The 25,574-nt window shown below is 55.2% G+C and overlaps 1 protein-coding gene across 15 annotated transcripts; it reads right to left on the minus strand.

The window, feature by feature from the left end:
• Positions 1 to 854: 854 nt before the first annotated feature.
• On the minus strand, positions 855 to 25,574 carry SEPTIN4 (septin 4). 15 transcript variants are annotated; one of them, XM_024980305.2, is made up of 14 exons: positions 22,612 to 24,268; positions 21,924 to 21,968; positions 20,722 to 20,729; positions 7,487 to 7,780; positions 7,010 to 7,103; positions 6,248 to 6,334; positions 5,654 to 5,777; positions 2,581 to 2,715; positions 2,350 to 2,467; positions 2,158 to 2,259; positions 1,862 to 1,958; positions 1,606 to 1,768; positions 1,347 to 1,446; positions 860 to 1,082 (listed from the first exon to the last, which is right to left on the minus strand). In XM_024980305.2, the coding sequence occupies exons 1-14, from the start codon at positions 24,185 to 24,187 to the stop codon at positions 1,023 to 1,025; spliced, it is 3,003 nt and encodes a 1,000-aa protein (XP_024836073.2). In that variant the 5' UTR covers positions 24,188 to 24,268; the 3' UTR covers positions 860 to 1,022. The 15 variants fall into 15 exon arrangements, with proteins under 15 accessions (NP_001029823.1, XP_024836073.2, XP_024836080.1 ...); XM_024980312.2 differs by lacking the exons at positions 20,722 to 20,729; positions 21,924 to 21,968; positions 22,612 to 24,268 and adding exons at positions 10,750 to 10,973; positions 12,650 to 12,738; XM_059878174.1 differs by lacking the exons at positions 20,722 to 20,729; positions 21,924 to 21,968; positions 22,612 to 24,268 and adding exons at positions 10,750 to 10,973; positions 12,175 to 12,738.

The raw sequence follows: 25,574 nt of genomic DNA on the forward strand, positions 1-25,574 counted from the left end.
GAAGATCCAGCTCTTGGCGCCTCCCTTCCTCTCTGCCCAGGGGAGCCAGAGCGGGCAGCAGGGCGGAGGATGGCCGCTGGAGGTCGCCCTGGCCCCGAGATACAACCCGACAGAAATGGAGAACAGTTGGTTCAGATTCTCAACCGACAGCTTCAGTTAGAGTGGACCTGAATGCTTTAATATCAGGTCCTGGGACCAAAATGTCTTCACTGCTCTTTTGCAAATGGCATTGGCGCTTTTACTCCATATTTAGTAAATCCCAGGAGAACTGGAACCATACCTCTGTTCACTGTTAACTCCCAAGGTTTAAAATAGAGTCTGCAATCTAGCAGATGCTTAATAAATTATTTGTTAAATGAATACTGAATTCTTACAGGACGACGATTGTACTTTTTCCATTCCCAGCACTTACTATAGTGTTTGGTGATTACAGGGGTTTCAACATGTGTTCAGTGCTCTATCACAGGCTTCCTAGAGTGCAGAGTTTAATTCTGCATATCCTTTCCCCAAAACAGAGGAAATACGAAGTTGGGAGGCTGCATGCAATTAATACCATGTTTTCTTGAGAGCGGATATCAATTCTAAAACGTCTGTGGGATTCTCAGTACTATATGTGGGAAAGATGATGGGCTCCAGATAACAGAGGCAGGACAGATACCGTCAGGAAGATAGACTGGCCAGGCTGGATTCTAGGCAGGGACTGAACTCTTGGCATGGGAGGGGAAAGTTTTTCCTGTTCTCCTGCCCCTACTAAAAGCCAGAAACCAGCACCCTCCTCCAGCAACCTTTCAAAACTGGGTCCTAAGATCTTGGCTTCCATGAGATGGGAAAGATACAGACAGTGACACCAGAAGCCACCTACAGATTTGTTAAACTTTATTTCCTCTGAGTCTCTGGGGAGGCAGCAGGGATGTAAGGCGAAGTGGCAGTAGCTGCAGGGGCCTGAGCAGAGCTGGTGCTGGGAGGGGCCGACATAGGCAGGACGAAGAAGCGGCGTTTAAATATTCAGGGCTGAAAGTCAGCTAATGGGTCTCCTTCATCTGTCTCTGGATTTTGTGCAGCATCTCCTGCATCCGCCGCAGCTGGAACAGGCACACGCATCAAAGTGGGGCCTCTCAGAGTCCTACAGATTTAGGGAAATGCCCCCCTCTAATCCCTTCAGTCAGGCCCTTGGTAGCCCTGGGGTGTGATGGGGTCCTTGGGTAGAACCACTAATCCACCAATCCAGGGTCCAGATATGTACCAGGTTCAGGGATATTCCTATTCCCAAACCAAGACAGACAGGTTTATGATTAAACAGGGGTCCTCTCAGGCCGGCAACCCCTACCACCCCATACTACCCTCACCTCCTCATCTTTCTCTCGGATCAGCCTCTCAGTTTCTGGATCTGTCCCTGGTGGGACGGCAGGAAGGGGAAAGTCGGTACCACTCTCTAGAGTCAGTTTGCTGAAGGGAAGGGGGAAAGGAGGTTGGTAAGGGTAGGGGAACCCCAGTACCTGCTTGGACTGAGCCCAGAGCCTGCGGAACAAAGGAAGGGCTTGGTCTCATCCGAGGTGGCGCTTGGGACCCCACCCCTGCCAGCTCCGTCCTGGCCTTTGGCCATACTTGCGATTCCGTTCTTTCACCACCAGGCGGGTCATGCTCTGGATGCACTGTGCCCGGTAGTTCTCATAATGTGTCTCCCGCGTCACGTCCTTCAGGTCCTGCATGTGAGTACGCACCAGCATTGTCCTCAGCTTCACAAAGTCGCAGTGCCCTGGGTTTTCCACTGCACAGCAAGGCTAGGGGTCAGCCAGGGGCATGGGTAGAGGAGACCCATGGAGGGCAAGGAGATACCCTGGTCACAAGCTCAGAGCTTTACCTTCCACGATGCCCCAGGGGTAGAGCCGGCCCCGAACTCGACGCCCTCTGGCCTCTACCACAGTGTTGCTGCCAATGACAGCAAATGGGATGCTTTCCTGGAAGAAGTTAGGGGTGTTTCTCAACACCCCCATTCTCACCTGTTCCTTTGTGCCTGCGTCTTCATCTTCCTCTGCTTCGTTCTAGGAAACCAGGGTCCTCTTCCACCCCAAGAGCCCCTCCCCGTTGCATAGAATTCTACTCCCTCTTCCGCCCAGAAGAAACAAGCTGGGAAAGGGATCCCTGGGGTGGCTCCACCTTTAGGGCCAGGTCCTGTGATTTGAAGTCCTCATCCTCATCAGAGTCACAGTCTGGGAACTGGTAGACCTTGATTCCAAAGTGCTCAATCTCCTCCCGGATCTGGCAAACACACGAGGGGCCCATGGTTCTGGAGGGACTCCAACCTTTCCAGAAGCCCACCTGCTCCCCTCCCCCACCAGCTGCCCTCACTTTGCGTTTCTTGCGCTCCACTTCAGGAGGTGTCAGTGTGTCCGCCTTGGCCAAGATAGGCACGATGTTGACCCGCTGATGCAGGGCCTTCATAAATTCAACATCCAATGGCCGGAGCCTGGGGAACAGGAACCTGTGACCACCTGCTAGTGGCAGCCCTGCCCTGGGTAGTCCTGGCCTGTCCCCTTGGCAGCGCCTGGTGGGGCCAGGAGCACCAGGCTCAGACCGTACCCATGGCCGAAGGGCGAGATGAAGTACAGGCAGCAGTGCACCCTGTTGTCTTGAATGTTCTTGCGGTTCAGGCCACTCTCATCTCGGAAATACTGCTCAAACTGCTGGTCGATGTATTCGGCCACAGGCTTCCAGCTGGGGCAGGGACACAAGCAGAGAAACTGTGCAAGTGAGGACTGCCTAGTGAGCTCTGGGGCTACAAGGAGTCCACGCCCTGGGCAGTCTTTGCAAGACTTTGCTCTTCGCCGACTTGCTTTACCGCATCTTCAGGGAGGTACCTGGGTGGGTCATGGTACATCTCAAACATCCTGATAGAAAATCAGACTAGGCACATGGGCAGAGGTCATTAAACCCTTAGTTTGATGAGAAGAAGAGAGCCCAGGTGACCAAACAAAGCAGTAAGACTAGCAAGATGCGGTGAAAACCAACTGGAGGCCAGGGCAGCCCTAAGTCAGGTTCACAGTTCAGCCTCAGGGCCTTTATTCGAGTGGGTCCAGCCTCTCCTGCACCTCTCCAAGCCCACTCCGTCCTTCAAAGCCATGTCCAAGAACCATCTCTTCCACAAAGGTTCCTGTGACTATACCAATGCACACTGCTCTCCTTTCCCTTCACCACACATGAAGGTCATATACATTTATGGTATATATCATCCATATGTATATTCAACATATATATTCAAGAACCTCAGTTTTCAAGTCTCTTGCTCTGCTGTTCCTGAGTTTTGTCTTCACTGATAGATGCCCTGATAGGTGGACATTGTAAGTATCATTATTCTCATCTTATACATGAAGAAGTCAAATCCAGAGCAGCTGAGACTTAATGCAGATCATTTTAGCCAGCAAATTCTCTACCCATCCAAGTGCCTGGGCTCTGACTCCTAGTTCAGTGTGTTTGCCACTACACTGCCTGACCCATTTACTAACCTAAGTTTTTGCCTGATTGACACACATGCCAGAGACCTGCCCCCTCTCCTCTCCCACTGCCACTAGACTGTAAGCTTCCCAGTGACAAGGATTATTCATACTTGCTCTGTATCCCTTAAAATGTACAGCATGGGCTGGACACCTAATCTGTGCTCAGTAAATTCTTGCCGCTGACTAAATGGGCACATGTGCGGATACACTGTAAACTGGGAGGGGCCGGGCGAGGGGAATTATTACTACAGTATGGAATGTCAGAGGAAGTAAGTAGACCGATTGAAGGAGGAAGCGCTACTTGCTAAAGCAGGAAACAGGCGTTGGTTGGGGCTAGAATTTCAAGGCAAGCCCAGTTGGCTGAGACATATTCCTGGATTAGGAAGGGTGATGACATGGAGGCCACCTCAGTCCAGCAGGAGTATTTACGGGGACCATGCACTACGTACTAGCCCAGCGCTATGGCAAGAATGTACGAAGTGGCCCTCCCCTCAAGGCTTCGATCAAGAAGCTGAAGGTGAACCAGCGTGCTGAGCCAAGGTCTCATGTTGTAATGATAAAGCATGTGAGGCGGGTTCAGAGCACAGAAGGATCTGTAAGATTCCGATCAGTCTGGGAGGCAACCATCCAGGGCCAGCTTCCTGGGCGTGTGACCTGTGCAGTCACATGTGGGCCCTGAGCTCAGAGGGGCCACACCTGGTTCACTCTCTGCTGTGGCCATCTTGAAATTCTTTATCATTTTGAACAAGGGACCCCACACTTTTCTTTTGCACTAATCCTGCAATTATCGTCTTTAAATTCATGAGTGTTGTGTACACAGCCTTTAACAGTTTTTAATGCACATTTACATGCATCTTTCTGGGATGATTTTTAGATCAACTGGTAAAGCCAGCATTTTTCAACTAAAGAAATGGAAATGCAGTCATTCGCTCAAGATCACGCAGTTACTTAATGCTGAATCAGGATCTGAGTTCTCAGTCCAGGAGTCTCAGCGCCACCCTACCTAATGTTCTTAACAAAGGCACCACCACCTTTTCCCCTGTTTCTATCCCCATTCTCCTCTCATCTACTCCCTTAGGTCAGACCACTATCTAAGCATCTTTCTAGTTCTTGAAAAAAAAAATGTCAGGGATGACTGGGGAGGTGGGCAGGTGTTGTTGTTTAGTCACTAAGTCGTGTTCGACTGTTTTGAGACCCCATAGACTTAGCCCCACCCCACTCCAGTGCTTTTGCCTGGAGAGTCCCATGGACGGAGGAGCCTGGTAGGCTGCAGTCCATGGGATCGCTAGAGTCAGACATGACTGAGCGACTTTACTTTCACTTTTCACTTTCCTGCATTGGAGAAGGAAATGGCAACCCACTCCAGTGTTCTTGCCTGGAGAATCCCAGGGACGGGGGAGCCTGGTGGGCTCCATGGGGTCGAGTAGAGTCGGACACGACTGAAGCGACTTAGCAGCAGCAGCAGCAGACCTAGCCTGCCAGGCTCCTCTGTCCATGGGATTTCCCAGGCAGGAATACTGGAGTGGGTTGCCATTTCCTTCTCCAGGGGATCTTCCCCACCCAGGGATCGAACCCGCATCTCCTGAACTGGCAGGCAGATTCTTTACCACTGAGACACCAGGGAAGCTTGACGGAGGGGTGGGGAGTGGCGAGTAGCCACTTTTCTTTTGGCAGGTAGCCCAGAGGGTGCTTGGAGTTTAAACGCAGTTCCACCCACACTTTCCTTTGCCTCTTCTTTCTCACCTTCCCCCACCCCTCCAGGCACTCTCACCCCTTTAATAACTTGCTTGTAGCACCTAAAACGTTGCTGGTGAAAGGAGCAGATGGAGGGAAGGGGGCCGTTATTGAGCACCTGCTCTATGTCAGGTCCTCTGCTACATGTTTTCACATGTTTGCTTCTTGAGGCTCCTCCCTCCAAAGAGGGGGTGCCCTCACCCCTATTCTAGAACTGTAGGTCAGAGTCAAAGGAACACTAGAAGTCATCTATCCCAAGGCTGTCCCTCTCACCTGACAGAGGAGACAGCTGTCCAGTAAGGGGCAGGGGCAGGCTCGAGGGCACACAGCCCTGCTTCCTGACATCGGGGATATGTCTGCACCTCTGTGTGCGAGCGTAGGGAATGGGCGGGCTGGGGGCAGGCTCTGTGCTTGGTCAGACCTACCACTCTGTGTTGTTGACGGCGTCCCCAAAACCTGGTGTGTCCACAATGGTAAGCCGCAGCTTCACGCCCTTCTCTTCTATGTCCACAGCGTGCTTAGTGATCTCCACCGTCTGCATGATACGCTCTGGAGAAGGGGGAAACTGAGGCCAGGGCTGGGGCAAGGACCTGCCCACTGGGACGACATGGCCCATCCCAACCAGCCCTGCTGCCCAGGCTGCCTCACCCACCCTGCCCCTTCCCCGCCCCCTGGGGCTGCCTGGGGCCTGTCTGTTCTCTGGGAACCAGCGAAGAGCACATTTCCCAACACAGGAAATGCCGGTGGCTGTTGGCTCCGGCCCCAGCCTCTTCTCTGCTCCGGCCTCTTTTCTCGGATTCCTGGAATCCTTTGGGGGGTCAGAGAGGATTCTGGCCCCTGCCCTGCTTCAGCACCCAAGTCTTTAGGGAGCTTGCTGGTGGGCTGCCAGGCTGGACAGCCCTCTGGAGAGATGTGGCAGGCTCTCTAGGAAGCCGAAGCTTCCTGTATCCCCCAGACCCCAAGTGAGCTCCATTTCCCAGGTCAGCTCTGCCCGCCTGTCCTCACGCTCCTTCCCTCACCTTCTGCACTGAGGAGCTTCCGGTCCCGGTACAGATCCGTGAGGAAGAGGCTGTTGACCAGCGTGGACTTCCCCAGGCCCGACTCTCCTGACGGGGGAGACAGGACAGAGGCACCAAGTCACAGCGGTCATCAAGAGGCCACCCCACTGGGCCGAGTGTGTGGAGGAGCTTCTTGCTTATCTCATTGGGAAGAGACTAACCCAAACACAGCAGAGCTGGAAGCAAGCAGAGATGAGAGCTCATCCAGCCAGTGAGGCCCAGAGAGGATAAGGGATTCCCCAGGGTCACACAGTAAAAGGCAAATGTTAGGAACCTGAGGGTTAAGGGTTCTCTGGACCTTGTCAATGACCCCTCCCCCACAACACATAGGATACAGACTTTGGATAGGATATGGATTTTGGGCCACCTACAGCTTCTGGCTCTTCTGCAAAAAGGCACAGCCACTTACTGCTTTCTCCTGCCCTGGCCATACCCCAGTGGCTCAGACAGTAAAGAAGCTGCCTGCAATGCAGGAGACCTGGGTTCCACCCCTGGGTCGGGAAGATCTGGGTTCCACCCCTGGAGAAGGAAATTGCAACCCATTCCAATGTTCTTGCCCGGAGAATCCCATGGACAGAGAAGCCTGGCGAGCTACAGTCCATGGGTTCACAAAGAGTTGGACACGACTGAGCAACTAACACCCATATACCCCCCCAACACACACACACAGACCATCCCCACCTGAAACGCCTCTTGCCCAGCTCTGCCCGGCCCCTGCTCTACCTGCCACCATAAGGGTAAAGTCAAAGCCTTTCTTCACAGACTTCCGGTGGACCTGATTGGGGAGGGTCGCAAAGCCCACGTACTCCTTGTCATCCTGGGGGACAACAAGAAAGCAGAGTGCATTAGAGCAGAGGCAGAAGGACCCCAGGACCCAATGCCAGCCTTCTCCCCGCCTCTTGGGTCTTTGCCCAGCCTTCCAGGATCACTGCCACACTCCTCTGAGGCCCCAGGTGGGGCCACCAGCTGGGCTCCTGTCCCTGCTGACACTGTCGGGTTCCAATGCATGGGGGGCGCAGGGGTGACCCCACAGAACTGGGGCCAACACAGGACAGAGCACGTCTCCAGCCACATGTGGGTGCACACGCACGCGCGCGCGCGCACACACACACACAGACACACACTTCTGGGGCTCCCTCAGCTCCCTCCCCAGGTCCTCCTGCATCAGCCCATGGCACAGACGGGGGCTGGAGGCTCTACCTCGGAGGAGTCATAGGGATCGAGCTTGCCCCACGGGCTGCGGGGCCGGGCTGAGGGGCTGAGGGGGGCTGAGGCAGAGAAGTACTGCTGGCTGTCAGAGGGCTGGGGCCACGAGGGGGGTTTGAACTCCAGGTCATCCTGGCAGAGGTCTGAAGCCTGGGGCCTCGGCTCCTGGATTTGGGGCCTGGGCACCAAGGTCTTGGCCTCTGGTGGGTGGTAGGTCTCGCTTCCTGGGAAATCCGTCACGAACTTGTTCAGTTCTGCGTCATCCGAGTCCTCCAGAAAGCGCTTGATCTGAGGGGCAGGGGCGGGGTGGGGTAGGCGGGTCGGTGGCAGGAAGGGAAGAAGGAAGGAGCAAGATAGGAGAAGGCGAGAGGGAGAGAGGAAAGCACGTGTGGTTAGAAGGGAAAGGAGCTGCACAGGCGGCCAAGCCAGAGGAAGCGCTCGCCACCCTCCCCTGCTTACAGGCCTCCCGGCCCGAGGGTCCCGACAGCAGGAGAGACCCCAGGGAGCAGCGGCAGCCCCCGGCGCCCCAGCAGCCGCTCTGGGGACCCAGCAGCTCCGGTCTCCATGCTCCCTCGCAGCAGGGTGCTGGTCGAGGCTGCCCCTCCACGCCAGGGCCAGGGACTGCCCTAGAGGCCAGGAAGCCAGGCCGAATGAGCGGAGCAGACAGAGGCATTAGAGCGGAGAGGAGAACGTGGCTCAGGACGGAAGGAGAGTGCAGACCGTCAGGACGGGTAGGGGCGGGAGGCGGGAGGGAGCCAGGGCGGGGAGAAGGGAGCCTCCAGCTCCGGGCAACTTAGGAGCCAGCAGGGGGCTCCTCACCTCCGGCCGCTGCAGCTCTGAGCTCCGGGACTGGGAGCCGACTCTCCCGGAGGTGTTCACTCCCGGAGCGCAGAGCAGCTGACCTGAGACCCCTGACTCCAGACCCTGAGCCTGGGCTCCAGGGGCGAAGGGGAAACGTGCCAGGGATGCTCGTGAGGAACCGGGTGAGGGAGGGTGGGAGGACACTGCAGACAGCCCCCAGCCGTGAGGGTTGTAGAGGCGGAGGCACCCCCGGCTGCCCCCTGCCCCCTGCCCCGAGCTAGGCTTCAGCCGGAAGTACCAGAGGGGGTCTGGCCTCGACGGTGAAGCACACGGCGGGTGGGCAGACAGTGGCTGGCTCCTCTGCGGAGACCTGTTCCCCCACCATCTCCAGCTGGGAAGACAGGCCACGTCCCCCTTACTCTGACCCTCAGTTCTAGACCCTGAAGCTTCCTCTCTCCTTTGGGGGCCGGCCCCCTTCGTGGAGTGCCTGGCGGTGCTGGGCTCAGCTCTGCCTTACAATACCCACGTGCCACCCCCAGACAATGGACAAGGGCCGGCTTCACAGGCTGACTCACCCCCTGGGAATCGGCCAAGCTAGTGGGGGCTACCCCAGACCACTGTGGAGTCCCAGTCAGGGGAGATAAGACAGCCACCGTCTTCAGCAGGTTCCCGGCTACAGCGGGAAGAACGGAGGGATGCAGTCCTACGCACTGCCAGCTTTCTGCAGAGGGAAGGGACTAGAAGGGGGCTAGAGGGGAAAGCCGCCTAAGAGCTACTTCTGGGCTATAGCCTCTCAAGTGCCCCTGCCAGCTTAGAGCCACAGTCTCCAGGGCTTGCCTGGACAGGAAACTGCCCGTTTAGCCTGAAACTGGAACCAGCGTGTGGGGGCCAAATGGACAGAAGAGACTGTCCTGAGGCAGGCCTGACCCAACTGGCTTTTTCTCACCCACAATATCTTTGGGGGCCAGTGGGGTGACCATTCACTCCGGTTTATGTTTGCTGTCATAGCAGAATTGCCCCTTTCCACTCCTAAAAGGGTCCCAGTTCAGACGATTAATTATACAGCGATGGGGAAGGGATGTGGGTGGAGGGCGGGCGGAGTGTGTGTGACAGGTCTTGTTTTCTGGCAGCCCAGGAGTCTGGGGAATTTGGGGAAATCCTGTCCCTCTGCACAACCCTACAGGAACCCAGAAGTCTGTCTGGGGGGCAGACTGAGGGTGGGAGAGAGGGGACTGTCTCCACCTGGTTCCACCAGGAGCACTGAGCAGAGGGGCAGCAGGGAGGGGAGGAAGGAAGGCCCTGACGGGGACCCCCAGCCTCCTGCAAACCTTCCAGGAGAGCCGCCAGCACCACTCTCCCTCCAGCGAGCATGGGAGGGACCCACCAGAGCTCCAACCAAGGGGTCAGGACGCCAGGGGCCTCGTCGGCCCCCACCTCTGCCACGGACCCAATCCTTCTGCCACAGACCCAAACCTTCTCTGCCTTTGAGCTCCGATCCAGCCAACGCAAGGGAGAAGACGAGGCAGGTCCACCCTTTCCCGGAGCAGCCTTACCCCAGCTTCAGCCCTCTCCTCAGGGACAGAACCGCCTTGCCGTCCCAGGGAACGGTCCATGTCCCACGCTTCAGACTCCCTGTCAGCAAGCTCTAGGTCTAATTTTATCTGCCAGGCAGAGTTCCTCACGCACAGAAACGCCTGGTCTTGATGCTTTTGTAACCCGGCGTCCTGACTTGCTCCTCTCCCTTTCTCTCTGACCACCCTGTCTCTGTCAGGGGCCAAAAAAGCCTGTGGAATGTCCTTCCCCACCCCCTCCCTCCTCCCTTCCCTTGGCTCCCACCCTCCAAGGACAGCTCAGCTGCAGCGGGACCGCTGCTTTCCTCTGCAGTCCCATCCTCCTCTGATTGGCTCCCCATGAGGCCTGCCCGCTGCCTGCCCTGGTGGGCACAGCACCAGCTTCCCAAGTCCGTCTGCAGGCTCCTGATCCACTTGGCTTCTCTTGTTAACCCCCAAGGACGCCAAGGCCTGTCGGGGGGTTGAGCCCTGTCCCCAAAGTGACCTGGTCCAGGAGACATCATCCCGAAAGGATTCTGACCTCTCTTTTTCACCTTAACTTCAAGCAGTGCTGAAGTAGGGTGGGGTGTCCTAAGCCCCCTGCGTGTAGGTTCTCATGGGAATGGACCCACTTTTCTTCCCAGTGTCGCTGTGGGTTCCTCCCAGCAGAGAACTGCACTACCTTCAGAAATTGTCTTCAGAGATTTCCCTGCGGAGGGCCCCAGGGGCAGCGGGGCCTTTGCCACTCAGACGCCTTCCATCCTGGGATACCTGCCCTCTCAACTCAGCCAAATCCCTTCCATCCCCCCCCCGTCAGTCTCAGGGAGTCAGCTGCTAACGCTTGGTCTCTGTGGGGCATGACCTCAGGTGGAGGAGAGGCTGGCATCCCACAGGCTTCCAAGTTACCTATCAGGCGGGAGACGCATAGAGAGGGACCTGGCTGGGAGTGCACGCGTGGAGCACCTGATTGGCAGACAGCAGGCCAGTGTTTCTGGTTTGGCTAGAAACACCCTTTGTGATTCTGAACAGTGTCTTAATTTCAGGGCCTTAATGTCCAAATGTGAGTGGCCCTTCCCTGTCCCAGGAAGGCTGACACCCAGATGACAGGTACACCTCAAGCTGCTTTGAACCTGGGGAGAGAAGGGACAGCTCAGGTCACAGGATGGTTTTTAACATGAGCCGGTCATTCTTTCTGTATGCCAATTAAGCCCTCCTGGGAGGCTCCCAGGCTGGGGAGCTCTCCCCACTGATCTCCCAAGCACCTGGGTCCCTCATCTCCTTTCACAAAGAGACCCTCACAGACAAGTTTGGCTTGTCACAAACACGTCAGCCTAAAGACCAGGCTGGCTTGAGGCCAGGGGCCTGAGGCCGAGGACTCTGGTCGTGATAGGGTGTCTTTAATTACAGAGGAACAGGCCAATTACAACTCAGCCAAGTTGAAGCCCCAAGACCTCATTTGAACTGAACTTAATGTGTGGCAGAAAAAGCCTCCCTTGGCCCCTGCCCTAGGGACAATTGGCACTACGAACAATCAGAGCTCCCCTCGGCTCCCACCCTGGTACCATAAGTTGTCTGTCCCCACGTGGGGAGAAGGATGCAGGCAGGGATAAAGGCAGGCACCACTTGGCCTCTCCCAGGAACCCCCCTTGGGGAAGGTCACAATGTCACCCAGACTTCCTGGCCAAGACTTGGGCCTCGGCCTGGACACAGCTTGACAGAGGAGAGACCAAAAGGTTGGCCTGTCTAGACCTGGAAGCTCCTGATTCCACAGGGCCCGGGAAGCTCCTTTCTGGAGGCTGCCCACAGCCAACATCCTGCCCCACAGGCTGGCGACAGACCTCCTGCTGCTGTAAACAGCCCATGCCTCCCACGCAGAGGGCAAAGGCGAGGGGGCTTCCAGACCGGGAGCAGAAGCTGGCACAGGGCCTGAAGGCCCTGACACCCAGCACAGTGTGTTTGTGGCAGGCTCTGGCCTTGAGGGCAGGACAAGAGCTGGCATCCTCAGTCAAACCTCAACACTTCCTACCTGGGGGGTCTCCAGAGAGTCGGGCTGGGGTTACTGCTTCTCCGCCCATCGCAGGCAGGTGGCAGGAATGAGTTCCCTCCACCCCTCATCACTGCAGAGGGACCTGGTTTGGAGGGGTGGGGGGGGGGGGCCAGGTAGGATGCTGCAGGAGGAAGATTCCCTAGGGTCCTTATCTCAGGGGCAGAGGGACGTAGGGTGCTGGCTGGGCCGCCCTCTCTCAGAGGTCCCTGGGCAGAGGGTGGTGTGGGAAGGGCCTAGGAACGGCCCCTTCCCAGGCGGTGGGGAGGAGGGCCCAAGCGTCTCACCAGCCCTCTCGGGGAGGCAGGCAGTGTTTGTGAGCCTCCTGTGTGTTTTCCAAAGGAAGTTGCTGCTGGTCCCTGAGCCCTGGCTAGGTGGGGGTGAGAAAGGGTCACCCAGGTAACAGCTGACCCAGGCAAGGGCGGGGACCCTCAACTCTGCCCCTGCCGGACTCGCTCGCCCCAGCCCACCTGCGCGTCTCGACCGGCGCCCTCTCCCCACCCTTCACGGACCCATCCCTTCGCCCAAGAACCGGGCAGCACCCCGGGGCCGGGGCCCACTCCGTGTCTGCTCGGATCAGGAGGAGAAACTTGGGAGCAGCGACGCAGTGCCGTCCGCCACCCGAGCCTGCCGGTGCCCGCGGCGGGCGACAGCGCCTCCAGCCCCGTGCAGCCGGGGCTGCAGCGCCGCGGGTTTCAGCGAAGCCGCCCGGGAGCGGCGGGCCCTGTGCGCCCAGCCCTGCCCCGCGCCCGCCCGCCTTACCATGGCTGCAGCCCGGGCCTGGCCGGCTCCGCCTGGACAGCGCCCGAGCGACCCGCGGCCGGAGCTGCGCGCCGACCTCGCCGCACCGCCAGCCCCCTCCCGCCGCCCCGAGAGCGGACCGGCTGGGGGCGGGGCCCGCAGCGGGGGCGGGGCGGGGCGGCCCCGGGGCGGGGCCTGCACCTTTGCTGCGCGCGGGCTCGCGCTGGCTGAGCCGGGGGACTCTGGCCTGCGGGTGGGCCTTGCAGCTCGCGACCCCCGGAGTCAGGATGCGGAGAGGCGATCAGACAGAGCTTCGCTGGTCATCTGGCTCTCCCTGAGCCCCTCAAGAGTGGCCTGCCCAGGCGGCGCAGCACCGCGGGGGCTTGAGCCGGTCCCCAAAGAAAAAGGAAGGGCCCACCTGGCACCCCCTAGAGAAGCCTTTGGAAGGACAGGGGAGTTTGCCCCGTGGGTTAGAGAGAAACAGTTACCCCGGAGAGTCCACAAGGTTTGTGGGAATTGAACCCAGCTGCTGTCCAAGTTACTGATCGTCCATACCCTCTGTATACCTCCTAAGGTGGACGTCAGAGAGTCCCCACCTCCAGCCAAGCTGTGAAGGAGAGGCAGGAGGTTCCCTTCGTGCAGGACCCTAGATTAAAGATTAAAGAGGATTTGCTGCATAAACTATCCTGGGATCATCTGCTGGAAGAGTGGAAGGGAGAGGCCGAGTGGCCTTTCTGGGCAGTGAAGCCTTGCCTGGGGCTGTGGAAGGTGCAGGGGGCCTCAGGAGAGGCCAGGCTGGGCAAGCAGGTGAGATGCTGTGGAGACAGATGCTCCAGCAGCTTTAGAGGCATTAGAGGCTCAGGAGGGTGAGCAGCAGCTCGCAGAAAGTAGACGCTTGGGGCGGGGAGTTGGTGGGGATTTCCTGAGCTAATACGGGTCTGAGCTGGTTAGGCTTCTGTAGAAGTTTCCAGAAGCATGCGCCTCTGTGACATCTAAGAGTCCTCCTCCAGGACAGACTGGGAGGCCCCAGTACACTTTGGACAAAACTAAGGCCACACATGGTCCCCTCTATTGGTAGGAGTGCCAGAGGCCAGCCTACACTCTGGGTCTGATTCACGGCCTGGTGATCTTGGTTGAGATCCGTCAAACGCAGCAAAAGAGAGGGATCTGTCAAACTCAGCTGGGTACCCCGATGAGATCAGATTCAGAAAACATGGGGCTGCCATTAAATATCTGGCAGTGGTGGGAGGGAGGAAAGAAGGGGTGTCATTCCTTAAAGAAGTCAGGGCATTCAGGAGCCAGCAAGTCAAAGAGAAAACTTTCTATCTGGGTAACCTCACTTCACCTCTCTAGGCTCAGTTCCCATACCTCAAAATGAGGGAATTAAACTAAGCTAGAGACCAGCAGATTGGCTCCAATGAGAGGCAACCTCTGAAAATATAGGAGGTTCCTGGAAAAGGTCCAGGGCAGATCAGGAGATATGAAGCTCTACTCAGGAAAACAAATACATAAAGGAGTTCCTTTCGAGAGAAACCAGTGTCTGTTGGAAGTCTGCAGAAACGGCAGCACTTGCTGCCGTTGGATCCAAATGTCAAATTCGAGCTGCACAAAGCCCCTCTGTTGGGATCTAGCTGCAGCCACTAGTTACCATGTCTGCACTCCTCATAGGAAACCTCTCCAGTATTTCAGCCCTCGAGGCCTGGGCTGGGGGTGCTGGGCCCAAGGGAGAAAGCCTACATCAAGGAGGACAGGCCCCATCACAGAGCCTTGTTTTTCACAATCATAATGTGCCTCCTCCCCGCCACCCCGGTTCTGGCTGCTGTCCAAGCATGGACACAGACACATCTCAGCTAGCAGCTCACCCTCTGCTGCAGCTGGAACCCCAGGCTTTGCTCTGGCACTGGCTGCCCAGACCCCAAAGAGCCCTGTTTCATGAGACATGTTGGTGCCCACTTGCTTGGAAGGCAGCGAAGCCCCAAGAGAGACTGGGAACCATGAAACTCATCTCTAAGCCAAGAATCTTGGGGTCTTGATGGCCATAGGCCCAGCATGAGGCATGGGCTGGGCAAAAATAAAAGCCTAAGACAGACTTTGGGTCACTCTACCTACACAACCCCACACGCTCACCCTGCTGAAATTCAGGAGTCTCGGTGAGAACTTGGCCTGTGAATAAGTCCCTGAGATAATTGCCAAAATTATCTCAATGTCTGCAATTCCCTTCCCTTCCCTGTGTTTCTGAAAGAGAGGACTGTTCTACCCTCAACACCAACTCTCATGTTCTGTCGGGACAGGTGGAGTTGGACACTTGGAAGCAGGGCTGAGATACAGCAGCCCTCATACGAGTCACTGACCACTGAGTGCTCAGTACCACCTCCAGCCAGCAGGTAGCCTGGCCAACCTTGCCTCAGTACCCTCAGCTCCTGGGGCTCTGGCTCTCTCTCCCTCTTGAAATTCAACATCCTGGGAGTTCCCTGGCGGCCTAGTGGTTCGGATTCCACGCTTTCACTGCTGGGGCCTGGGTTCAACCCCTGTTGGGGAACTGAGATCCCGCAAGCCATGCAGGCAGGAAAAGAGAAAAAGAAATCCAATATCCCACCAGGCATTGACGTCCTTGACTAGAGTAACATTTCTTGGATACTGCTGGAGTGAGGTATTCAAACCAAGTGTCTGGAGATTAGACACTTGTCTCGCACGGGGGTAACTCTTCTGGGAAACTTGTATCTGCAAAAACAGCCCCAGCCTGCTGTCCTGGGCTCCTTCCACTTAGGCCGGGCCAACATGGTCTGTATGGAAACCTCCTGGCCCCGCCTCCACTGGATCTTTGCTGCCCAACCCTGGGTGAAGGGTGCACAGCCCAGAGATGTCAAACAGGGATGCTGTACTTGGGCCAAGGCAGGGCCCAGATTCAAAGCCAAGATTAAAGAGTAATTACCACCAGAAATCAGGATTTCAGATCTGCCTGACTGGCAAAGGCCACTTTAGTCTCTCGGTAGCAGTTTCCTTTAAGCGGTGCAAGAGCTAATAGTACCTGTGCCCCAGAGGTGCTGAGTCAGTGATAATTTAAGTCAGTGAGCCCTGGCGGAGCCGAAGGTCTATCTATCTCTGGGTTGTATCTTTCAAGGAAACCTTAGCCAGTCTGTACATCAAGGTCTGAATAGAGAGGCAAGAAACCAAAACACCCTAAGCCCCACTCCTTCTCTCATTGTTCCCCAGTGTTCCATGATCCTGGGACAGGCGTGAGATGTAGGCGGCAAGGTCAGAGAACATGGTGTTTCCTGGCACCTGCTGAATGGCTGCAGCAAGGGACAGTAGCCAGCCAGAGAGCCCTTCCAACATTCTCTGTGCAGCAGGGCAGGGCACAGGAGGCCCAGGGGTGAAGAGACCTACACGCCTCCTAATACTGCTACCCACTGTGTGTCTCAAACCCTCCAAGGCCCCCCTCCCTTGACCTTCCAGCCTCTGCTTAAATATCTTCCCTGGTCAAACCCTCACTGACTCTTAACAACTGCCCTTCAATCTTTGGGTGGTGAATTACCAAGGTCTTCATTACTGAGCCAAAATCTGCCTCCTCCTGGTCGTTCCCCTCCAAGTGCCTCCGTGCTAGAAGCTTTGCTGACTCATTGCCCTGGACTTTGTCCTTTGATATTCACTTCCTTTCAAGTGACCCATCTGTATGCTTTTCTCTCCAGGTCAACCACAAGCCCCTCAAGGACAGGAGAATATTTTCTATTTTAACCTCTACTCATTTCCACTCAGCATATACGCCATGTGATGTCTGTCTAGGTGACCAGGCCTCTGCCCCCAAGAGATGTCTGATCAATATGGATGGACTGAGAGTATCCACTGATTAGTTTCCACTCTGATTTTGGAGGACAGACAAGCCCCAAGGCTCTGGGCTTTGCTGACCCATAGCCTGCCCTTTAATCTGGCAGTTTCCCAGCTCACACCCACCTCCCAGCCTCTCGGTTCAAATGCAGAGACACAGATCTTACCCCTACTACAACCTTTGCTCTCACAGTTCTTGATATCTAAAGGTGCTGCTGAAATATCACCAGTTATCTTCCAGGAATATGTGACTACAGAAAAAGGGTTTATATACCACATAACCCTTGAGGCAAGATGCTCCCCAGAGACTGAGCAAGCTCTGAGCCTTGGTGTCCTCATCTCTGAAACAGGGAGGAAAAAGTCTACCTCATAGGTTTGCTATGAAGAGTTACTCAGACAACGCATGTAGTGTTGGGAGCATCACTGAAATGAATGGTGCCTACTATCTCAGCTAACACCAAAATTATCAACACCACACCAGCAACTGTCAACTGTGACTATTTCAAATGCCTTCCCTCCAAAGAATTAGGCACATGCTTGTGTAATGGGTGTAGAGGGATGGGAGAAAAGCCTTCAAGTGACACTGGAATGACCACACTGCCACCAACTGTGGAGGCAGCTTCTCCAGTTAGCCAACGCTCTATCTCTAGAGAACAGGTCTTGGTTTCAGACTTACTGAACTGAGTTCCCCAAAACAGCCACTGCTGAGATCCCAGGAGCGAGATGATTTTGCCAGCGGTAGGTGTGCCAAGGAAAGGGCTTTGGCTGGCCCAGCGCCCCCACCCAGGGTAGGAGTCAGCGCACCCCTCAGGAACTGCCTCCATCCTGTCCCCTCCTCCAGGCTGCCCTCAGCCCCCAAGGGGCAGCTGTCTCCTGCTTCTCCCCCCACCAACAGCAGCTGGGCCAAAGGCAGCTGAGCAGAGGCGGGGAAGGGGCATGGTCATTTCTGCTGCTCTGGGCAGCCTTCCTCTGGCTGAACAGCTGTCAGATGGCTTCTGCATTACTGACTTGCTTCTGCATCCAAGTGGGCATCTGAAGCGAAGCTCCCTAGTCGGCTGGGGTCCACTGCCTCTCATCTTCCTTGAAAAATCCACCATTTCAAATACCACCAAAACACTCCAACAGAAATGTGTAATGTTGGAGATGGGTTCCAGGCAGGGAACCAAGTAGCTTCTGGAAAGGCACTAGCAAGTCCAAAACGGATGTGGCAGATTCTTCCCTATGTGTGCTCATTCTGGGCGGAACTATAAGAATAAAAGGACTTTGCCATCAAGCTGGGGAAGAAGGCAGAGCATCTTCCTGCCCTCACTTTGTAGACAGAGGAAGTGATCTGCCTGCGTCTCCCACGGGAGGTAGAGCACTATCCCCCTGCCCTGTGCTGCCAGAGGCGCTCACTGAGGTGCCACACCACCTGTCCTAGGGCGACCCACTGTCCAGGTTCGGCCAGCACTCAGGGACCTCCCAGGAAGCAGCACTTTCAGTGAGAAAGTCAGGAACATCCAGGGCAAACCCTGGGAGTTGGTCAACCTAGCCTGTCCCCAGAATAGCGAGTCTGGGCCGGAGGTCACCAGCCTCCCACCCTGCTCTCAATTTGGCTGCCCGTGGTAGCTGCAATGAACAGGGTAACATCTGACAGGAAAAGCAGCGGGGTGGGGAGGGTCAGGCTGCCATAAAAAGCCTCCCAAGGTGTCCTGCCCCATTTTCAGCAGCTTTGCTCCATCCTCTCAACAACCCCCTTTCCTCTCAACTCTGAGCCTCTGTACTTAGCAAGAGAAAATGAGGCGAGCAAAAAGATGGTTCTGGGGTTCCTTTCAGAGGGCCCATATCCGAGGATTCTGCTAACATCCCCAGGAACACAGAGCCTCCTGTGCTGCTCTACCTGAGCAAAGCTTCCTTGCGGCTCCGGAGCCGATGGGAAGCTGGCCATCCCATCCCCAAGGCCAAATGACACGGCTCCCTAAAGGTACTGAAGTCTACCGTAGGGAACCCTGAAACAGCCTCCTCTGGTTCCTGGCCTGTTTTCCAGAGTTGATTCCTTGCCTGACTGATGGATGTGGCAGGGAGTAAACCCCCTTGTCCCTTGACAGCCTGAGAAGGCACATCCAAGAGCAAGTCAGTTAGCTGCCTCAAGGACACAGGCTCTTGGGACCAGGGCAGCCTCTCCCAACAAGAACTGCTTTATTCCAGGGAATTCCCCCAGGGCTGTGTGAGAAGACAGCCCCCGCTGACCCCAGAGGCACCCTCAGGACCTTCCTGTTAGGCTGCTGCTAGTGCTGATACAAAAAAAAACAAACCCTCAGGAATGTTTCTCTTAGTCCAGCATAACCTCCTCCAGAAGACTCCATCCCTAAAGTCCCAGCCCAAGGATGAGAAGCATCTGTCGGTCCTGCTCCTCAGATAAAAACTTTGAGGGACCGCCTGGGAGGAGACTGACATGGAGAGACAGATAGGCAGAATCACGCTCTGTCCCCAGCTACAGACCCTGGAGGGTTCATGAAGCTCAACAACAGGCTGCCGTCCACGAGCCCGGCGCCGTGGTGGGGCCACCAGAGACTTCCTGCCGGGAGTGGAATCTGGAACAGACTCCACAGTCCGCCTGGCTTCTGGAGGAGAGGGGCCAGAGGACACCAGCTCCCCAGAGTCTCCATCCCGGGACCACGCTGCTGGGGGACAGCCTGAGGCCGGCCTCGCCTGTGCGTGTCCTGCAGGGAGAGTACCAGGCCCACCTCCGTGTCGCCCACTTCGAGTCCGGAGGAGACTGGCAGGCCCTGTTGCCGGCCGGAAAGCCTTCTCTTGCCGGCTTCTGGGGACAGCTCTGCTGCTGAGCAGGGCTGGAGAGCTGCAATTATGGAGACAGGATAAGAGCTATTTTGGGAAGGAGCCGTCGTGCTGCCAAGGCTTTTGACTTCCTAAACTAAAACAAGATGCACAAAGAAGAGGGTGAGGGTGAAGACCAACAGGGAGGGACTCTGTCAGAAGCATCCTATCCAGAATAAGGGGAAATATAACCCCTTCCCGGAGGTAGATTTGCATCAAAGGGGGATCAAGAGGCTGGCTGCTAAGCTCTCCGAGCCCTGGCTATGGGAAAGAGTAGTAACCTGACCACCTCCCCCACCGAATTCCCTGCTGACTCCCTCTCACCTAAGACCTCCCAAGAGCACTTCTTCAGTCTGTTGCATTTCTTTGGACCTTTGAGCACAGGTGATTTTGTATTGTTGTTGAAATATTTCCTGTCCATGTCTCATCTCCCCATCCAGACAGTAAGCCAAAGAACGTGCGTGTTGTACGGCTTCGATGGTTTCCCCAACAGTGCCTAGCAGAGTGCTAAGCTTCTAATAAAAATTGCTGATGGAAGGAAGGGAGGGATAAAGGCAGGAGAGAGAGAAGGAGTACTGTCTTGCATGGAGATAATCTAAAAGAAGCTGCTCCCACCCAGAGCTGAGCTCAGGGTAGAGGGCGAGATAAGCAGCACGGCAGAGGGGGTGGCAACCCCATTCCTGGCACCTCCCCTGCAGCTGTGCCGTTATCAGAGTTCAGGCTGTTCTGCCTCCCAATTTTATATACACACACATCTCATTTGTTTTCTATCTGCAGTCAACGGTCCATCCTGGGCTAGTCCACGAATGGGACCCATTACAGGCCATGCTGGGCTTTGGATAAGGGAGAGATAAGGCAAGAGAAAGAATAAAGGCAAGAGGGCTTGGACTGTCTTATCAGACACGGGTCAAGAAGAATGAAAGTACTTAGAGGAACAACACGCTGTGAAATCAGGACACTCTTTGCCAAATTCAGGACACGGGGCTGCCGAGAGCAGAGTTCACCTTGTCCCTTTCCAAGTTAAGGACTCAAATAGTGCGTAACCCAGAAAAGCAGCCCCTTTGTGGAGAGCCCTAGGCCAGAGAGGGGACAGCCAGTGGGGATGGATCCAACCTATGGCTCCCCAGACAGTCTTCCCACAGAGAACCTGGAAGGATTTGTCGTTTGCCAAAAGGTCTCTACTCTTTCTCTCCAGTGTTGCAGCGAGCTCTGGTGCCTTCGTGTGAATGTCTCTCTGGAGACGCCACCCCATAGGTGCCCAGGTTGGCAAGCGGAACACTTCAGCCCCTGCCTCTCTGCCAGGTACCCACATGCAAAGAACAACCTGCCCAACCACAGGGAGCACCTCTGTCTGTCTGCTTTCATATCTGCTTCCATGAAAGGGTGAGAGGGGGACTTGGATCAGGGGGAGCACAGGAAGACTGGAAGTAACTTCCCGGGGGCGTTCTTACCTCCTCATCTGTCATAATGGAGAGAGTAGAAGCCAGGCATTCCCAGGGGGCAGCAAATGGAATTCAGAGAGTGCCAACAGGAGGGGAAAAAGAGAATTTTACTAAAGACGTCCAGTGGACTTGGGCATAACCTGGCCCAAATTCCTTCCTAATCCAAAATGGCCCAAATAAAAACAGCTAGCATGTGTTTCCAGGCACAGTGAGCACTGTGCTTTACATGTAATAGCTTAGCGAGTCCTTGCAAGAACCTTCAAAGGAAGCCAATAATAGATGGGGGAACTAATGCCTGGAAAGGTAAAATGACTTACCCAAGGTCACAGTCAGAAAATAGAGAGACCAGGGGTCACACGCAGTAATATAGCTCGAGTCCTTATTCTAAAAACCTCTCCTTTGTGGAGCTTTGCTCCCTCTGAGGGGCAGAGCTGCTGGGGGGGACTGGGACTGCATCCCAGGGCTCTCCCCTCTCTAGAAATGTCTTCATCCAGAGCCCTGGCCTCCCTCACGCTCACAGGCTAGAGTCTGTTGTCCACAACACTTGAAGCAGGAATTCCTCGGCACTAAGATACTCGGTATTAAGATTGACCCTGGCCTTCCCTCCCACCAAAGAGGTCAAGAGCACAAAGTGAATAGGGGGTGGGCTCAGCTCCTGGGGGTTCTCCAGTTGGCTGAAGACCCACTGATGTTCTTAAAGGCTTTCACCTAGACATCCCTGGAGATCCTGCTTTGCCCACAGCCAGTAAGTACTTCCCCGGTCCTGGGGTAGGGGTCTTGAGGAGGGTTCTGAGGAAGCAGAGAGACACACAAGGAGACCCCTCAAGCTGCATTAGTTTGGAGTTAGTCCTGAGTAAGACCATGATCAGGCAGTTTGTGTTAGTGGGGCTTTTGACATTTGCTTTTTAATCACACGATAGGTTAAGACCAGCTTGTCTGAAAGGCCATGGGCTTACATCATTCTCCATTCCCAACGTGACTACTTCCCATCAAAAGGAGACTCTTGAAAATGAAAAGAGATTCCAAATCCCAAAGGAATGACTCTAATGGTAGGATTTTAGGCAAGGTGAGGAGCTCCTCTGCCCCTGGGGTCAGAGCCCCGGCAGGCACCGTGCTGACAGGCCAAGCTTTGGGATTCAGAGGCCACCCTCCCACCTGTCCTCCTGCCCCCCAGCCCCCCAAAGAGGACCCACGGGAGGGAAAGCACAGACCTTTTAGCCACCAGAAGACACGATTGTACATTTCCTCAGAGACATCTGAAAGTAACAGAGATTGTTGCTTTTTTTTTTCTCTCTGTGGGATGCGCCCCCCGCCCCTCACTACTTCACGGCTCCCTTCCTAGCTCTACTTTTCTCCACCCAAAGCTGCCCTCAGCCCTTGGCGCTCTCCCCAAGAGGCTCCTCCGACCTAAGACCAAATGCCGCGTTCCTGTCCTGCTGCCCCCCCTTCTCCCCCCCTCCCTCGTGCCCCCTCTCAGAAGCCTAAGTCCCAGCTCATTTACGCCCTACTTTCTCCACTTGGTTGCCAGAATATTTACCTGAGGACCTCTGTTCTCTTTACCAGCCCTCACCCAGCTCAGTTCTTCGTCTCCACCCCTGGGAAGTAGCTTCCCACCCTGCAGACCACTCTCTACTACCTTCCATTGAAAGGTTAAGCAGCGTTGCCTGGAAGAGTCAATGCCTGACGCCGGCCCAAGCATCGTCATCGGCGTCATTAGCTTGGAGCTCAGAGAAGCTGGTGGGGAAGGAAGGGAGCAGTGGGCTCAAGGATGGGTCTAGCTTTGGCACTGGCGGGAGGGCAGCTCTGAGGCCCAGAATGAGGAGGGGGACCTTTCTCCCACCCCGGCGTCCCACCTCACTAAATCGGGGCTGCACCTGGGCAGTCCGCTTCTGCACATACCCATGAAGAAAACACTAAACCTTTGAGTGGGGTGTCTGGAGGTGTGCTTGGGGGCCTGCAGCACTTCCCTCAATGGTGACGGGCTCGGAGACTCCTTTGGTGATGATAGTGGAGATGGACTTGCCTTCTCTCTCTGGAACATCAGATCCTCACAGAAAGGGCTGGTTTCCATTTCAAAAAAAGGCAGTGAAGGGTCTGGGGGAGGAGGGGACTTGGGCTCGATATCAGGTGTTGTTGGCCGACTGTTGGGCATTTCACCGTCAGGGCTGAGTAAGGCCCACCACGTGGAGTCTGGCCCGTATCTCGGTAAGCACCGAGGGGGCAAGGGCCGAGGGGTCAGTTCCAGCTCTACACGGACAGAGTGCTTTCTAGAAGAGGGCTCCGGAGGCCTGAGTGTGGGTCGTGGGAACTCATAGATACTGTCTGAGGGTTTTGCGATATATTGCTTGTATTCGGGCTCCGGAGTGGCCAAGACAGAAGATTTGCGGGGACTCTCAGATGCTGCTCGAGATGTCCTGCGGGAAGCTGACTGTGCCCCGGGGGAGATGGTGACCCTACGGCCACCCTCACTCTCTCCGCGCGCTGAGGGCTTCGTGCTGGGCTCCACTTCTGATGGTATTAAAACCTTTGGGGAGAACTTGATTTCGTTGTACACAGAGGGCCTGTGGCCAGGCTCAGGCTCAGGGCGCATCGAAGCCTTGTGTCCACTGTTCAAATCTTTAAGGACAGAGAGTGTGAGGGATGATTCCAAGTTCACACTTCTACGCAAGGCCTTAGGTTCTGCATAAATTGAGTTCTGACGGCCCGTGTCAGATTCTGGCCCAGGAATTCTTCTCTGGGTTGACCGAGAGTCTGGATAGATGCGGTTGCCGCCACGTTCTGGGCTAGGGGGTCTCCTTGGCAATCTGATATCCCCAGCAGTCATATTCTTTCGAATGGGCTCAGTTTGGACTGCTTCATCCTTTGGGCAAATCAAAGGCCTCCGGGGAACTCTGACCCCTTGTGGGTATTGGACCTTGGAGGGTGGCTCGTCTTCTAAGAGTGTGAAGTCATCCTTCTGGTCGACAAAACTCAACCGGCGAGAGGATTTGGCCTCTGGAATTAACGAGAAACGATTACTGATGTCGCGTCCTGGCCTGATCTCAACCCCTCTTCTAGTTGCTTCCTCTCTGGACGGACTGACATTCTGCTGCACCTGACCGGTGTAGAGCATCGACTCGCCCTGAGTCAGCTTTCGAGAAGGAGAGGCCTGGCGGGATGTATCAGTTCTGGATCGGGTCTCGGTTCGAGGGTTGGGTGCTCCAGAGGGGCCTGGCCCTGACTGAGGGGAGCTAGAGCGAAGGTAGTCTGATGATAAATGGAGAGCAGTGGCGTGCCCAGCTTCTGATCTTCGATGGCCTATTGGGATCGTGGAGGCTGGACCACTCCGCTGGCTCGAGGAGATAAGGTACCCCTGTCCCCGTTGAGGGGTCATGCTAGTAACCTCGGCCCCTTTCTGTGTTGAAACTGCTACCCTGGACCCAGTTTTATTTGTCTTGACCACATGATACGTTGTGCCTCTTTGGGTAGAGCCCATATTTTACCAGCTGGTTTGTATTCAGGGTCCTAAGAAAGCCTGAATATTTATCCTCAGTTTTAAAAGCTGCTGTTCTTGCACTCCCACAAAAGTGGCTGTTGTTCTCCAGGTGTCTCTACTAGTCCCCTTAGCTACCTGCCTGGTGATGTCATAAAGGAAGGAGCCTCCTATTAAATATTCTGGCATACAGACACAGTTCTTCAGACTCTCAAGCAGTAACGGCAACTGTGGATTGTCTTTCGTGTTGACACCACCAAAGCTTTGACCAAGTTCTTAGCAAATCCAGGATTTCCTGGTGTAGAACGAAGGCTCTAGATCCTCCCTTACTCTCCCCAGGTTCTAGGAACTCTCAGAGACTCATCCAGAGAGAAGGAACCAGTTTGAATATCCTACGAAGGCAGGGCTCCTCAAATCAATCCCACTGTGTTAGCCCCAATTTTAATAAGATGCAAGGTGCAAAACTGTCCCAATTTGGTTTGGAGCTGCACTGAATATAAGTCACAAAATAGAATCCCAGCTTTCTACAGGTTTTGGGGGTGGTTTGGTTGGCCGTGGGGTGAAAATCCAGGTTGCTCAAATCATAAATTCTCACACATTCTTGGCCCAGGAGTGCACGTAGGCTTGTAGGAGTCAGTCATTGGTTTCAATCACAAATGGCTATTTGTGTACCTTGGACAAGTTACTTGACTCGCCTGAGACTTGGCTTCTTCATCCGGAAACCACTGCCTGGTAGATGCATGTCACACAATACATGGTACTCCTTTCTCACAAGCCCCTCCTCTCAGCTATCCTGATCAGCTTGACTCCAGTCCTTTCTTCATTTGCAGAAAGACTTTCCACCTTGGATGACCATTTATTTATTCATATTTATTTCTGGTGGCCCTGGGTCTTCGCTGCCACCTGTGGGCTTTCTCTAGTTGCATCGAGTTGTAGCTACGCTCTCCTTGCAGTGCGTGGGCTTCTCACTGTGGGGGCTTCTCTTGTTGGGGAGCGCAGTCTTCAATAGTTGTGGTGCCTGGGCTCAGCTGCTCCACAGCATGTGGGACCTTCCTGAGGCAGGGCTCAAACTCATGTCCCCTCCACTGGCAGATGGATTCTTAATCACCAGGGAAGTCCTTGGATGATGGCTTTGGATAAGAGAGAAACACAGTCATCTTTCTCTCCCTTTCGCATGCTGGTTCTCTCTCTCCCTCTCTGAGACAGAGCCCACGGTATCCAGCATTCCACTGTTGACTCTGAAGGGTCATGACAGTTATTGGATGTTTAGGATCACAGTTTCTGGATCTTTATATTCAGAATTGATTAGAGACATAAAGTCAAAATTTAAATTTTTTTGTTGTTGTTGCCACGCTGTGGGTCTTGCAGGATCTCAGTTCCCTGACCAGGG

The sequence above is a fragment of the Bos taurus genome, chromosome 19, assembly GCF_002263795.3.
Source record: "Bos taurus isolate L1 Dominette 01449 registration number 42190680 breed Hereford chromosome 19, ARS-UCD2.0, whole genome shotgun sequence".
NCBI lineage: Eukaryota > Metazoa > Chordata > Mammalia > Artiodactyla > Bovidae > Bos > Bos taurus.

Coding starts and splice junctions, on each gene's coding strand:
- SEPTIN4 (XM_024980305.2), bottom strand. CDS start 24,187: ATGGGCTCTACCCAAAGAGGCACAACGTATCATGTGGTCAAGACAAAT. Junction 7,104..7,486: donor ATCCCTATGACTCCTCCGAG/GTAGAGCCTCCA, acceptor GTTGTCCCCCAG/GATGACAAGGAGTACGTGGG. Junction 1,083..1,346: donor TCCGAGAGAAAGATGAGGAG/GTGAGGGTAGTA, acceptor TGCCTGTTCCAG/CTGCGGCGGATGCAGGAGAT.